Below are 16,280 nucleotides of genomic sequence, written 5' to 3'. Positions count from 1 at the left end.
CAATTTTCAATTAAAAAAGATTAGACAGAAACATATCTTTGGCAGTAAAATGGGTCAAATTTGATCAAATGGCAGAACTGGTAACTGTAGGTGTTCAGCAGTGATACTACTTTGTCAATCCATTTATAAACTTTAGGTTCCATCAGGCAGTGTCAGCCATTGTATACCTTCAGTTTATTTGATTGAATAACATAATACTGATTAACACTTATGAGGAGGGAGATGTACTCTTCCATCTCTCCTTAATAAGACTCCTGCACAAATCAGCATATGGTTCAGCAAACAAGCAGTTTTACATTTTTTCCTGATTCCCTTTAGCATCTTGTATTAACTTCATACTCATCAATTCAGTCAGTTAATTCATAGGTAGCTATTACCTTCAGTTTTTGAGTGCAGGTGTGTGGAAACCACTAAGTAGAACTTGAATATCTTAGTCTGTGCCCATCAGTGTCTATAGGTGTTCAGCGGATTTTATACTCTTTAGCTACATAGCATCTTGGTATAGCACCATCTTAGCTCAGAACCACAAAATTCAACAGAGGTTGATGAAGTCAGCACAGAATATCACTAGCAGACCCCATCTTTCCAAGGTAAATATCAAACACACACAACCTTCGTAACAGTATTATTAAAGTCCTCTCATTCTGCCCACTCACTTTTCTCCCTTCTCTATTATGTCAAAGGACACAGGACCATTGAGAGTAGATTGAGACAGTTTATCTACATTTCATAAGGCCCACATAAATGCCACTTGTGTGATATCTGTGTGATTGGTGGAGTTAAGAGAAACAGTCACTGCGACTTAATGGGAAAAACTTGAAGCCGTGAGATTTTGTAGTATTTCTTTGCTATAGGGTAGGAATTCTGACATCCACATTTTTTCCACAGTGTATTTAACTTTATTATATTTGATTTGGGAAATACAAATCCTATCTATTTACACATAAAATTACATTTCTCATATGCGAGAGAAAATCAGTACTCTAAGTATATTGTTTGTATTTTATATATATATATATATATATATATATATATATATATATATACATACACAAATACTGCTTTTTTTTAATTATTAAGTAAATTGTTCACTGATCTCATCATATTAAGCTTTTGTTTTCCACCAGCTTTGTTACATAGACTGCCAGGCAGAGGGTGGCATTCCCTCCTACTCCTTTTCTTTGATGGTAATCTTCTTTCTTCAGCAAAGGAAGGACCCTATCTTGCCACACTATTTAGGCTCATGGGTATGTGAATAGCTTTCTCATTTGTTTTCAAAAACTTGCACCACAGTTGACTAGATGCATTGGACCTTTTTTCTTGTATGCAAAGTAAATGAAAATGATCATCACTGAACGTTAACATTCAAGATGTTGGTTTGAATTGAAAAGAATAAAAAAAGACTTTTTTTAGTCTGTTAAATTAAACATTCTTGTAACGAATGTGACATGAGAGAATTTTAATGTAATTTTCCATTTCTAATCAATGTGATACCATATGCTTCTTGTTTCTGACTGTAGGTTGAAGGATTTAATGTGAAGCATGTAGATGAGTACCGCTTAAAAAGAATCGAGGAGGACAAGTTTGTATTATGGGAACACAAACCAGCCAACAGTGGAACTGATGGCAAATCAAAACTGGAGCAGAAGAAAACGGCAGGGAAGAAGTTAGATAACCACAAAGATGCAAATGGAGAGAATTGGCAGTCAAAAATTAAACAAGGCAAAGTGAGTTCTGATTATCATATAATAACTATAGTTATTTGTCAAGTCTTGGAGCTAGTCTTGACTCTTTATTTTCCTTTAGGACTACAAAGAAACCATCAATTCTTAAACTCTTTCTTTTATGAGCTTTCATATGCTTTAAATTAGTTTTAAAATCTATTTTTAATTTCCTGATCGGATGCAGTCAACATCACATTTTTGTTTGCATTTTCTTTTAATTCCTAGGCAAGACTTGCCCTAGAGACTAAAAAAGAAGTGACAATTGGGCAGCTGTGGCTGGAGTTGCTGCGATTCTACACTCTGGAATTTGCACTGGAGGAGTACATTATCTGTATACGAGTCAAAGAGCTCCTTTCAAGAGAGATTAAAAATTGGCCTAGAAGGAGGATAGCCATTGAAGGTGATCTTCACATGAAGTGCAACTCTTCGGAGTGCTCATTAAGGATTTGCTAAGTTACTTTGTCTCTGCCTTATATACACATTGATTAATGTGATTCTTTCAATAGCATAGGTAGATAGATTTTTTGTTTCTCCCAAGGGGGAAATTGGACTTTATACAGAACATTAATAAACACATATACAGTCATATGAAAACTTCTGGGAACCCCTCTTAATTCTTTGGATTTTTGTTTATCATTGGCTGAGCTTTAAGAGTAGCAACTTCCTTTTAATATATGACATGCCTTATGGAAACAGTAGTATTTCAGCAGTAACATTAAGTTTATTAGATTAACAGAAAATATGCAATATGCATCATAAAATTAGACAGGTGCATAAATTTTGGGCACCCCAACAGAGATAAGACATCAATACTTAGATTTTCAAAAAGAGTCTCAACTATCAGCCTCTAGAAGCCTCCTATAGCCTTTGATGAGTGTCTGGATTCTGGATGGAGGTATTGTTGACCATTCTTCCATACAAAATCTCTCCAGTTCAGTTCAATTTGATGGCTGCCAAGCATGGACAGCCTGCCTCAAATCATCACATAGATTTTCGGTGATAGTCAGGGGACTGTGACGGCCATTCCAGAACATTGTAATTCTCCCTCTGTATGAATGCCTTTGTAGATTTCGAACTGTATTTTGTGTCATTGTCTTGTTGGAATATCCAACCCCTGCATAACTTAAACTTTGTGACTGATGCTTAAACATTATCCTGAAGAATTGGTTGATATTGGGTTGAATTTATCCGACCCTCGACTTTAACAAGGGCCTCAGTCCCTGAACTAGCCACACAGCCCCACAGCATGATGGAACCTCCACCTGTCTACCATTTGACAGTAGGTAGCAGGTGTTTTTCTTGGAATGCGCTATTCTTCTTCTGCCATGCAAAGCGCTTCTTGTTATGACCATATAACTCAATTTTTGTCTCATCAGTCCAAAATGAATCTGACTTGTCTAAATGAATATTTGCATACAACAAGCGACTATGTTTGTAGCGTGAGTGCAGAAAGGGCTTCTTTCTTATCACCCTGCCATACAGATGTTCTTTGAGCAAATTGCGCTGAATTGTAGAACGATGTACAGACACACCATCTGCAGAAAGATGTTCTTGCAGGTCTTTGGAGGTGATCTGTGGGTTGTCTGTAACCATTCTCACAATCCTGCGCATATGCCACTCCTGTACTTTTCTTGGCCTGCCAGACCTGCTGGGTTTAACAGCATCTGTGCCTGTGGCCTTCCATTTCCTGATTCCATTCCTTACAGTTGAAACTGAGAGTTGAAACCTCTGAGATAGCTTTTTGTAGCCTTCCCCTAAACCATGAGACTGAAAATCTTTGTTTTCAGATCTTTTGAGAGTTGCTTTGAGGATCCCATGCTGTCTGTCACTCTTTAGAGGAGAGTCAAAGGGAAGCACAACTTTCAATTGACCATCTTAAATACCTGTTCTCATGGTTGGACACACCTGTCTATGAAGTTCAAGGCTTAACGAGCTAATCCAACCAATTTGGTGTTGCAAGTAATCAGCATTGAGCAGTGACAGGCATTCAGATCAGCAAAATGACAAGGGGACCCAGATTTGTGCACAGCCAGTTTTTCACATTTGATTTACAACTAAATACTGCTTCACTAAAATCTTTGTCTAGAAAACCCCGCAGTACTCAGATGTTCCTAGGAAATGAAAGACATACCACTGTTATCTTTTTTGTTGAAAGTAGAGTAAATTATTATGCTGGCTGTTTCTATTATTCAACTTTTTCATATGACTGTATACATACATATTATAACAAGTAATTTCACACAAGAACTACTAAGAAGACTGAAAGCGTCTGGCCTAACTAAAGATAATGAAAAGCAGTCAGGTTGAGGTGTCATAAATTCTTCAAAGTTGTTGTAACACTCACTGCTGACAAATATACCATACACTGCTATATTTCATGGTAGACAGGAGATGTTTCTGTTAGAATGGGATCTTTTTCAAATGCTACATGTACTGCATTATATAGTAACTGTTGAATAGCTGGAGAGTTCAATTTTGATCTCATCAGGCAGTACCATCCTTGTTATAAACCAAATCTCCACAGCATTTGGGAAACTGAAGCTCCTTTAATTTAATTCTACTTGTCACCAAGGGCTTTGTTTTTGCAACCGCTTTAAATGGTCAGTTGTTATGGATGTGTTTTCTTATTATTTAGAAGCCTGGTTCCCTTCACATAGATTTATGATTAAAGGATTTTTGTGTTTTTAACAGCCTGTGACATGGGAAGACCAAACATTTTCCCAATTTTTAAGTTTTGTTAAAATATCTGTAAATCCATAAATTTCTTTGAAGATTTTCATTTTATTTAAAAAGGGATCTAATAATTTTGATACTTGTATGTGTTCTTGTAAGAAAAAATGTATTGTACATTTATAAAAATTGCGTTGAGATAGTTATTTTAGGATAAATCCTATACTAATTTTATAAACATAAAATATACCCCATTTTCTGTACACTTTGTTTCTTTTTTTATTTTAAGCACAGTTTATATATTTCAACAAATGAAATGCAAGCACCTGCATGTATTATTAAGTAAAACAATCTTTTTTGTGTTTGCAGACCCATTTGCACTAAAGAGGAATGTGGCTCGCAGCCTCAATAGCCAAATGGTATTTGAGTACATCCTCGAGCGATTTCGCACTACCTACCGGTACTTTGCCTGTCCGCAAAGCAAAAACGGGACCAAGATTGCACCTTTGCGAGGCAGAAGACACAAAAAGCGTGGTGCTAAAAGGACCTGCAAGCATAAAGTGGCAGGTGCTACTGAAAGTTGTCCAGATGAGAGCATGGTGCCCAGAATTCATTGTACTGATACTGATTCAAAATCAGTGGATGAGCAAAGGGAACAGGATAAAGATGGCACAGAAGAGGAGGAGGAGGAGGATGAAGAAGATGATGATGATGACAAGTACAGCAATGATGATGAATTTTCTGTAACGGGGGAATTTTCCAGGCGTTTGGAGGACTTAAGTGACAGTGAGGAAGGCTCTTTTAACTTTGCACTAAAGACAGAAGACTTAACGCCAAAATCGGAAGTATGTATCCCCAACTGTACTAGCAGTTTAGTGAGTTCCTCTTATTTGGAGCAAGTAAACAACTCTGAGGAAAGGTCGTTAAGGAAGAATAGTTTAACTTCCCGGGAATACAGCAATAGCACGGACTGCCTTGAAGACATCACAGTATCTACCTCACGGAGTGGGTCTGTAGCAAAAGGTATGACAGAGAGCGACAAGGAGTATGAAGCAGATGAAGAAAAGATAAATGCAGCAAGTGCAATCTCTCTGCAGGATCTGTTCTATGAATTTGACAGGACAGTGTTTACTGGAGGGAAGGTAATTATAGATATTTTCCTGTACTTGTAGAAACAATTATATAAGAAGGTAGGTTTCAAATTTTTCAAGTCAAAGTTATTTCTTCACAGTCATGGTATGTATGAATTTTCCACATAAAATTGTATTAAAGGTTTTTTTTTTTTTTGTTTAATGCATTTTCTTGCAGTTTAAATGTTGCTTAGGAGCAAAAGTCCAAATGTGGAAACAAATGCCTTAAAACTTACAGAATGCATCTATTTTTCAAGCCAAGCATGTTATTTATTATTGATCCTTGTCTTGTGATTTCGCACATATTGTAAAACAACTAATGTCCATGTCATTTTAGGAAGAAATAAAGCAAAACATTTTTGTAAGATTTAACCATATTAAAAGAGTGTGTTTCAGCTCACTGCTAATCTCCCTCCACAGCAACATTTCCACCCCTAGGAACACGATTTCCTCTAGAATATCCTTTTCACCTTGAAAAATATTCTCCAAATGCTATTGCTTGACAGTATCGATTGTTTCTGCCCAGATTTGAATTGCTGTCTTTGTTCTGTACAAAACTAGACAATAACGAAAATTTGTGGAAAGCATCTGCCACAGCGAGGTGATTGTGGATACAAATAGACTGTTATAGAATTCCGTATTACATGAGACAGAACCAGCAGTTGTGCTTGAATTATTTTTAATAATCTTTACCAAAGTTAATTTAAAATTGATATGAATTGCAACTCTGAACTACCTCGCCATATTATGAATGTCTACTGACAAGAAATGATACAAGTTACTAATCACTTCTGTTCAGTCAAAAATATTGTCCTTTGTTGTTCTCTTATTACCATTTCCTCAGGAAGAGCAACTCACCATTCACTAAAAATTCAATAAATGGTTTGTAGTATTTCAGTGTAGTGACTTATTTCTTTTCTTTGCTTGCTTGACCAACAAGCATCATGCTGCCACACAACATGAATCTTGTTCTATAAGTTGTGTAAAATTAAACACAGAATATAACTGGCAAAAGGTATCCCCTACAACAGTCACCTCACCCCAGTTCATGGTTCATAATTTAACTTGATTAAAACCATATCTTTATATCTAATACGCTACCGTGGCTGTCCGTTTGTCTGTCCAGGATTTTAAATCGCCTGTAGCTCACAAACCGTTTGACCTGTTGAACTAAAATTTGGTACACATATACTATGTGACGTCTACTGTACACTTTTGGGGTGATGATTGATCTATTGCCCTCCAAGGTTATTCATCTTTTTATTTTTATTTTATTTTATTGTAGAATCAACTCTCGACAGTGGCCAGCAGGGCGGCCGTGAGGCCAGGGCCGGATTTAGATGAAAAGAGGCCCTAGGCTATTCCAGTTATGAGGCCCTTTCACCTCCCATTTTTAAGTTTGTTCAAATTGCTAACAATTTGAATGTAGGCCCCTCTTGATCTTGAGGCCCTAGGCTGAAGCCTAGTTAGCCTATAGGAAAATCCGGCCCTGCGTGAGGCGCTTGTGTATGGGTGCCATTCTCATCCCTACCACCTTCGCCGTCACTTACCCTACCTCTTCATTTCTTAAATCATTCTTGAGGCAGATTGAAGACGCTTAACTGAAAAATTAAGGAAAACATACTAAGTAATTGCAACACAAACATGGACTTAATCAGTCTGAACGTGAAAAGATGCCGACGAAAGAAGAGAAGAAGTGGGCCGCTAGGGTGGAGATAAGAAGAGCTGCTTAGGAAGCAGCAAGTGCATCAACCTCTGAGCAAATGAATGGAAAATGTACAGAGAATGACAATGAAAGACTATAAGTCAAGTGTTTTCACTGCACGTTATTGTGCAGTGCACCATTACTGGTTTAATATAACCAGGAACAACATTACAACATTTTCCACATGCATGGCATATTTCTCACACAGTCAGCACCAACTTCCACCTACAGAAAAGAGAAAGTGGCACAGAGTAGACGCAGCAAGGAGCAGTTGAAGAGCGCAGTGCTGGAATGAGGTTCACTCACGGACACAATGTATGAAAATGCAAGAACTAAGTACTGTAGCTGGTTTTCCTTTCTTTTTGCTGAAATGTATCTTAGATTACACCATGGCAGTTGCCAAAACAGCCAATGTAATGTGAAAATTGGTTATATATGAGGAGCTGTTTAGGGAAAAAGAAAATCAGATTTGAGTATTTATCACCCATCAAACCACCATCACTGATGGATATGAAAAATATAAATTTAGTACACATTGCATAGAAAACAAATATCTAAATTTACATGTGCTGCTGTGGTGACATGCATTTTCAATCATGTACTGTCACAGTGACTGCCGTTAGCAGACAAGCAAGCACACAAAAAAACTTTTCCTTATATCAAGAATCTTGATAAAATATGTTGCTTCCTTTTGTTATTACATGGTTGCCTCAGAAATGCAGAAAATTGTGCTTGCTTAGATCAGAGTTTTAGGGCTTTTTTGTTTTTATATTTGGGCCTGTACCCCATGAAGCCTACTTCAGACTGCAAGAATGGGCATATTATTTTTAAAAATGTATAAAACTAGGGGGGTCTGCCGCTGCTCACTTCACTCGCCCACCCCTGGGTTTGGTTAACCGTTATACAATTTAAAGAGAGTGTTATTTTCATGGGAATTGTTACATATGCTTTATTTTAACTTTTACTTTAAAACTTTAGTAAAAACAATATTTGGAATTAACTGTTCTTTAAGATCGCATTGAATTTTGATTCCGTGTCGGACTTTCATTGTGACAACGCAACGTATAACTGCCTGTGAGTGAATATCATTTCTTTCTCTCTAATAAATAAATCCAACTTTTTCGAATGTTTGTCCACGCTCTTTCTTCTTCTCTTAGTTGTTGACGTGTCATCTAGAATGTATAAAATTACTGTCCTGATAAAATTTCTAAGAGCTGAGAGTGCAAGAAGTGTGTCTGCCAAAAGCAATCACACGACTGAGGTTAGATGACCGTGGTCTTGTTTGAAAATAGTTGTAAGTACGGCGTGACTTGAAAGATTCTCATAGTAAATGTCTCTGTCTCACGGGACTTCATACTACGCCATCGTTTTTGGAATTTTTTAATTCTCGTTGGCAACATGAGTTAGACGATTTACAATTCTCCGACTTTTAAGTTTAAATCTGAATGATATATTCAATCTCTTTTCGCTGTTTCGTTAATTCACCAAGTAGTAATTTCCATTTGTCTGTGCTAATGCGATCTTTCCTATCCTTTTTTTTGAGACTTTCGAATTTTTGTACTTCCATTATCTCTAACCTGCTCTGCATGTGGTACCATGCCTCGTCTCACAGGACATGTAACTCTTTCCGAGAAAATCACGTCTTGTCTCCTTCCTTTTTTTTATAATAGAGAGAAGTGCTATATTGTAGAACTCCGTTACATTTGACAATGTGAAGAAATAACTTTGACTTAAAAAATACCAAAAATATCCTTTAATAGGTCCTGAAATCTGTTTTACATTTATAAATGATAAAGTGGTGTATGTCTTGTGCTCTAAAGTATACACTCACCTAAAGGATTATTAGGAACACCATACTAATACGGTGTTTGACCCCCTTTCGCCTTCAGAACTGCCTTAATTCTACGTGGCATTGATTCAACAAGGTGCTGAAAGCATTCTTTAGAAATGTTGGCTCATATTGATAGGATAGCATCTTGCAGTTGATGGAGATTTGTGGGATGCACATCCAGGGCACGAAGCTCCCGTTCCACCACATCCCAAAGATGCTCTATTGGGTTGAGATCTGGTGACTGTGGGGGCCATTTTAGTACAGTGAACTCATTGTCATGTTCAAGAAACCAATTTGAAATGATTCGAGCTTTGTGACATGGTGCATTATCCTGCTGGAAGTAGCCATCAGAGGATGGGTACATGGTGGTCATGAAGGGATGGACATGGTCAGAAACAATGCTCAGGTAGCCCGTGGCATTTAAACGATGCCCAATTGGCACTAAGGGGCCTAAAGTGTGCCAAGAAAACATCCCCCACACCATTACACCACCACCACCAGCCTGCACAGTGGTAACAAGGCATGATGGATCCATGTTCTCATTCTGTTTACGCCAAATTCTGACTCTACCATTTGAATGTCTCAACAGAAATCGAGACTCATCAGACCAGGCAACATTTTTCCAGTCTTTAACTGTCCAATTTTGGTGAGCTTGTGCAAATTGTAGCCTCTTTTTCCTATTTGTAGTGGAGATGAGTGGTACCCGGTGGGGTCTTCTGCTGTTGTAGCCCATCCGCCTCAAGGTTGCGTGTGTGGCTTCACAAATGCTTTGCTGCATACCTCGGTTGTAACGAGTGGTTATTTCAGTCAAAGTTGCTCTTCTATCAGCTTGAATCAGTCGGCCCATTCTCCTCTGACCTCTAGCATCAACAAGGCATTTTAAGCCACAGGACTGCCGCATACTGGATGTTTTTCCTTTTCACACCATTCTTTGTAAACCCTAGAAATGGTTGTGCGTGAAAATCCCAGTAACTGAGCAGATTGTGAAATACTCAGACCGGCCCGTCTGGCACCAACAACCATGCCACGCTCAGAATTGCTTAAATCACATTTCTTTCCCATTCTGACATTCAGTTTGGAGTTCAGGAGATTGTCTTGACCAGGACCACACCCCTAAATGCATTGAAGTAACTGCCATGTGATTGGTTGATTAGATAATTGCATTAATGAGAAATTGAACAGGTGTTCCTAATAATCCTTTAGGTGAGTGTATCTTAATTTGTGTTCTAGGTTTCCAGATAGAGACGGTTTTTACTGTAGCTATGCTCAATGCAGAACTTTTTCAGCTGTGAGATGTTTGAGGGGTTTCTTGCACGCACAGCCCTTTTCAAGTCACCCACAGCATCTCAATGGGATTCAAATCTGGACTTTGACTTGGCCATTCCAGGACTCTCCATTTCTTCTTTTCAGCCAATCTTTGGTTGATTTACTAGTATGTTTTGGGTCATTGTCATGTTGCATGGTCCAGTTCCGCTTCAGCTTTAATTTTCTAACTGATGGTCTCACATGTTCTTCAAGCACCTTCTGATACACAGTAGAATTCATCGTGGATTCTATGATGGTGAGCTGACCAGGTCCTGCTGCAGCAAAGCAGCCCCAAACCATGACACTTCCACCTCCATGCTTCACAGTTGGTATGAGGTTCTTTTCTTGGAATGCTGTGTTTGGTTTACGCCAAACATGTCCTCTGCTGTTGTGTCCAAATAATTCAATTTTGGACTCATCTGTCCAAAGAACATTATTCCAGAAGTCCTGGTCTTTGTCAACTTTATCTCTGGCAAATGTCAGTCTGGCCTCGATGTTTCTCTTGGAAAGCAAAGGTTTCCTCCTTGCACACCTCCCATGCAAGTTAAACTTGTACAGTCTCTTTCTGATTGTAGAGGCATGTACTTCTACATCAACAGTAGCCAGAGCCTGCTGTAGTTCTCGAGATGACACTTTAGGGTTTTTGGAGACCTCTTTTAGCATCTTGCGGTCTGCTCTTGGGGTGAACTTGCTGGGGCGACCAGTCCTGGGCATGTTGGCAGTTGTTTTGAAAGCCCTCCACTTGTAGACTATCTTCCGGACAGTGGAATGGCTGATTTCAAAATCTTTTGAGATCTTTTTAAATCCCTTCCCAGACTCATAGGCTGCTACAATCTTTTTTCTGAAGTCCTCTGACAGCTCTTTTGTTCTCACCATGGTGCTCACTCTCACTTCAACAGTCAGGAGCACACCAAACTAAATGTCTGAGGTTTAAATAGGGCAAGCCTCATTCAACATGCAGAGTAACGATCTACTAATTATGTGCACCTGGTGTGATATACCTGTGTGAGATCTGAGCCAATTTAAGAGGGAATACATGTGAGGGTGTCCTATCTTTTCCTCAGTTAGAATAGGCATTTTTGTAGAATGACATTTACAGAAGATCTTGAAAAGACTTTTCTTCAGTTTTCTTTGTTTAGTTGGATTACTTTAATCTCTCTGTATTGTTGAAACGGAGATGAAATAACCATTTATTAAAAATGTTACAAAAACCACATGCTTTCAAAGGGTGTCCTAATGTTTTCACATGACTGTATGCTGTAACCTGTCAGGCATTGTGATGTGGTGGTCAAGGCTGTAAAATTGAAACCACAGAACTTCCTGTTCAGTTACCATATGAAACTTGCTGTGTAACCTTGAGCAAGTCACATAAGCTACCACTTGTGTTCTACTCTAACTTTATCTTGTAATTTGTCTTTAATAAAGACATAAGCCAAAATATATGCAATGAAATTATTTGAAAAAAATAGATTTTAAGAAGTTGTCTACAAAATGACTACACAAAAATATGAAGTCAATGAAAGATGCATTAGTGATTTTTCAGAAGATCTGTGCACTCTGTTATTTTTTCATAATAATACTTAACCTGCTATTCATGTAGAAATCATGACATTAATGGGTCCTTACTTGCACCTTCTCAGCTTTATTATACAGCTGCATTTTGTATTATTAGTCATATTGGGTGAAATGCACAGGTGAGGTTGCAGTGGTCTATTCAGTGTAAGATACAAACTCATGTTTAATGTACATCTTATTCTGCCATCACTTAGTGTAAAACATGTATCTTTCAAATTGCATCATTTCTAGCCACCAACAGTTGTCTGCAGCATCTGCAAAAGGGATGGGCACTCAAAAAACGAGTGCCCTGAAGACTTTAAGAAAATGGACCTGAAACCATTGCCTCCATTGACTGATCGGTACCGTGAAATTCTGGATGAGATCTGCAGGATGTGTTACAGTGAGTTTGAATATCCACTTTCGTTTAAGCATAAACGGATGTGTTTGTAAGCAGTTTTTGTATTAGTTTCCCTACCTTCTTGATACAGATGTCTTAACCAGCCACATAAATATTTGAGCAATAACAACAACAACAACATTTATTTATATGGCATATTTTCATACAAAAAAGTAGCTCAAAGTGCTTTACATAATGAAGAAAAATAAAAGACAAAATAAGTCAACATTAGTTAGCATAGAAAAAGAGTAAGGTCCGATGGCCAGGGAGGACAGAAAAAAAAAAAACAAGGCTGGAGAAAAAAAATAAAATCTGCAGGGGTTCCAGGCCACGAGACCGCCCAGTCCCCTCTGGGCATTCTACCTAACATAAATGAAATATTCCTCTTTGTATTTAGAGTTCTCAAGGACGCAATTACCATCTTAACGTCTTACCATCTTCACGTCTAAACATTTAAATAAATAGAAAGTAGAATACATGATGTAATATGTTTCTCCAGTGACATGTCATTCAACTTCCCCTGACATAGCATACATGTTTATTTAAAATGTTATTACTCAGTGTAAACCTAATAGACATTAAATGCATTAGCACCTTTCATTTATAAACAGGCAGTCTTGGACAGGTGTAGAATATAGAAAAACAACAATGTACTCTGAAGTGAACAGTGTAATCAGAAGTTTGTGGTTTCAGTTCCCATCACTGACCCTGTGTGACCCTGAGAAAGTCACTTCACCTTCCTGTGCTCCAATTGGAAAAAGAAAAACACAAATGTAACCAATTGTATCTTAAACATTGTAAGTCGCTGTGGATAAAAATGTTGGCCAAATAAGCAAATGTGATTGTGAATGTAACCAATCCTGGCCAAACTAGCAGTGCCATACTTTTTGTATGGAAATGGACCAAGAGTATCATTACTTTTTTACAATTAAAGTTTGCTTTCTGCTTTGTAACTAAGGGCACATTATGATTCTTGCTTGTGCATTTTTTATATATAGATTATTAAAAAGTTAAAAAACGACCACAAATAATTTAAGCTACAAAATTAAAGTCATTTACACAGTTTAAAAATAATCATCATACAGCAGTATATACAACATTTTGTAATATTCTCACGTTTCTCCTTTTCATTCGCCTTTTCCTGGGGTACTTTGCAATACAAACTAGGAATATTAATAAAAATGTTTATATGTTTAACTGATGTGAAGATGAAAACTTGTTATGAATTAAAAATGCCCCAACCCCCAATCCATCACAATGTGATTTACAGAGAAAACAAGATTTCAATATAGCCTACTTGTGAAATTACATGTCAAACCTATAAATCAAATTTGCACAATTGAAATGAATACATTATTATAAAAATGTGACCTGTGACAGACCCTGATGAAATAGGTTGCCAGTCTGCCTCATTTTATGTGCTTCAATCACAACTTATAAAATGTGTCAGTGCACAAATTCTTATTACAACATTGGCAGGTAAGCAGTAGAGAGTAAGTGTTCTTAAGTGAGACTTGAGACAGGAGTGTGTAGTATGGGTAAAAGTAACAATAGAAGTATAGGAAACAACATCTACATGGTGAGTACAATAAGCAGTGTTTGTCATATATGTAACTTAGCCGATGTCAGTGTGAATTTGCTGCTTTACCCATTATAAACATTGATGGCTGCATTTTTATACCAATAGGCACGTTGATCGACTGGTGGTCAGAGCAGAGTGGTATGTTGTTCACCCTTTTAGTTTTTGTTGAAGGAAATTATGTATTTAAAAAGTTGCGTTGTGCTCTTAAAATGATCTTTCTTTGTTCCTACCGGAACATTGATCAGGTCACAGCTCTCCAACTGTAGCATCCAGGAATTTCTGCATGCTTTTCATGTTGTTTTAGTACTTTAACTTTCTTTTCTGAAGTATGTGGCAACTCTAGTCCCATCACAGGAACAGGAGGTCTAGTAGTCAGGATCATAGTACCAATGAGTGAGTAAGTAAGTACAAATGTATTTATAGAGCACTTATCACAGATAAATGTCACAAAGCACTGAACAATGAAATATCAAAAACATAGAGAACATGAAATATCAAAACATAAAATAATATGAAATATCAAAAAAACAAGGCAACACAAATGCCTGTCTGAACAAATATGTCTTAAGTTGACATTTGAACAGTTTAGTAGATTTTGCTAGATTCTGCAGATTTCATGATTCTATGACCTTGCAGCCATAGCTAGAAATGCACAATCCCCACATGTGTTTAAACTGGTACAAGGAACCAAAAGGAGATCTAAATGAGCAGATCTAAGAGCACAGCCCAAGGTGTAATGTTATAGGAGGTTTGTGATATATTGGGGAGCTTTACCATGCAGATCTCTAAGTAAGAACCAGAATTTTGAATTGGATCCTGATATTCCATTGGGATCCAATGTAGAGTATGTAAAATTGGGGAAAATGTGGGGTCCATTTATGTGAATGTGTTAATACCCTGGCAGCTACATTTTGGACAGTCTGAAGATGAGACGGACCAGCTTTACATAGGCAGGTAAAGAGGGAATTGCAGTAAGTCATAAGGGACAAGGTGAAAGCATGGATAAGCATTTCCATTTCAGCCCTGGTAACAACAGATCTCAACTTGGATAAAATTATTAAAGTGAAAAAACAACACTGAAATGTGCATCATAACTCAAAGATTGATTAAATATGACACCTAAATTACATAGGGATGCTTGAGAGAAGGTGGAGATGGTGGAAGGTTTTTGAGAAACTGCCGGGTGCAAATCCAGTGGGGCAAAGATTAAAACCTCAGTTTTCTGAGTATTTAACTTTAAGTAGTTGGCAAGTAGCCAATTATTGACCTCCTTCAGATAGTCAACCAAAGAAGACAACTTGTATGCTGTAGTTGTTTTGGCTTAAAACAACAATTAACCTGAATATCATCAGCATAAAAATGGTAGGAGATTCCATTAAAAGAATTGTTGATTTGAGCTAGAGGAAGCATATAAAGTGAAAAACAAGATAGGTCTGAGGACAGATCTTTGGGGGACCCTACAAGTCAAAGAAGCAGAAACTGGAGAAACTGCTGCCATATGATAAATATGAGGTACCCACAGAATGATTTAACTTTACTAAGAGGGTCTAAGGAGTCCTTATCAAAATTCAAAAATACCTTTGGGTTTGTATAAAAAGTGATTTTTATTGCACCAAAATATAAAAGAGCCAACTCAGAAAACATTAAAAAAGTATTATATACAGACAAATGGCAAAAACAAAATGAGGGGAAAAATGTATCCTTTCGAATGGGTTTGACATTCTCTTTGTCCTGCAAAATGTCAAAGAAAGAAGAGTGTTTCACACCTGTAATTGAAGAGATTCAACACCTTTTGATTTCTGTGACCCTCCTTCCAGACATGTACTGTTTACTTTTAAACCTTTTGTGATTTTACATGCATAGATTCACACCTTTATGAATTATGACATGATTAAACAAAGGATTCTGCTTGTGTGCCCATCAATTTGCAACTGAAGCTGAACTGCTAAGCACATCTACCTCGGTTAAACCACTAGGTCATCATCCACAATAACACACACACAAACATACATACGACTCAGGACAGCAATTTGATCCCCACCAGGATCGTGACACAATGTGTCTGATACCAGTCTCAGTTCAAGAGTTCTTTAAACTGACACACACAAAGTGCCAACTCTTTCCCCTCTGACGAACACCGAATGCGCCCGCAATAGATGCCAGCATCTTCCTACGTGAACCCAGGGAAAGCGCTTCAAACAATCCTGGTAAGACAAAGAGAGTTTTTTGCCCCCGAAAATCATACACCTGTTACTGTGTGCATCCCATGAAAAGAGAAAACCTTTGAAAGGTACAACTAGTGAAGCATTTCTTCACAGAGTAGTTTGAATCTATTCTAGTCACTTAATGTAACCATAGCTAACACCCTTTCCAGTTCCT

At 37.6% G+C, this 16,280-nt stretch overlaps 1 protein-coding gene across 4 annotated transcripts in view; it reads left to right on the top strand.

Annotated features, from left to right (window-relative positions):
* Nucleotides 1-16,280, top strand: part of tut4 (terminal uridylyl transferase 4) — a 122,805-nt gene that overhangs the window by 67,048 nt on the left and 39,477 nt on the right. For all 4 annotated transcript variants that reach the window (XM_039735691.1, XM_039735692.1, XM_039735689.1 and 1 more), the window contains exons 10-14: nucleotides 1,128-1,247; nucleotides 1,521-1,727; nucleotides 1,950-2,124; nucleotides 4,764-5,536; nucleotides 12,172-12,322. In XM_039735691.1, coding sequence (XP_039591625.1) covers nucleotides 1,128-1,247; nucleotides 1,521-1,727; nucleotides 1,950-2,124; nucleotides 4,764-5,536; nucleotides 12,172-12,322 — 1,426 coding nt within the window. The remainder of the gene's footprint in view (nucleotides 1-1,127; nucleotides 1,248-1,520; nucleotides 1,728-1,949; nucleotides 2,125-4,763; nucleotides 5,537-12,171; nucleotides 12,323-16,280) is intronic.

This window comes from Polypterus senegalus, chromosome 14 (genome assembly GCF_016835505.1).
Source record: "Polypterus senegalus isolate Bchr_013 chromosome 14, ASM1683550v1, whole genome shotgun sequence".
NCBI classification, from domain to species: Eukaryota; Metazoa; Chordata; class Cladistia; order Polypteriformes; family Polypteridae; genus Polypterus; species Polypterus senegalus.
The sequence above is the reverse complement of the archived record's forward strand: the minus strand, read 5'-3'. Positions and strand labels throughout refer to the sequence as shown.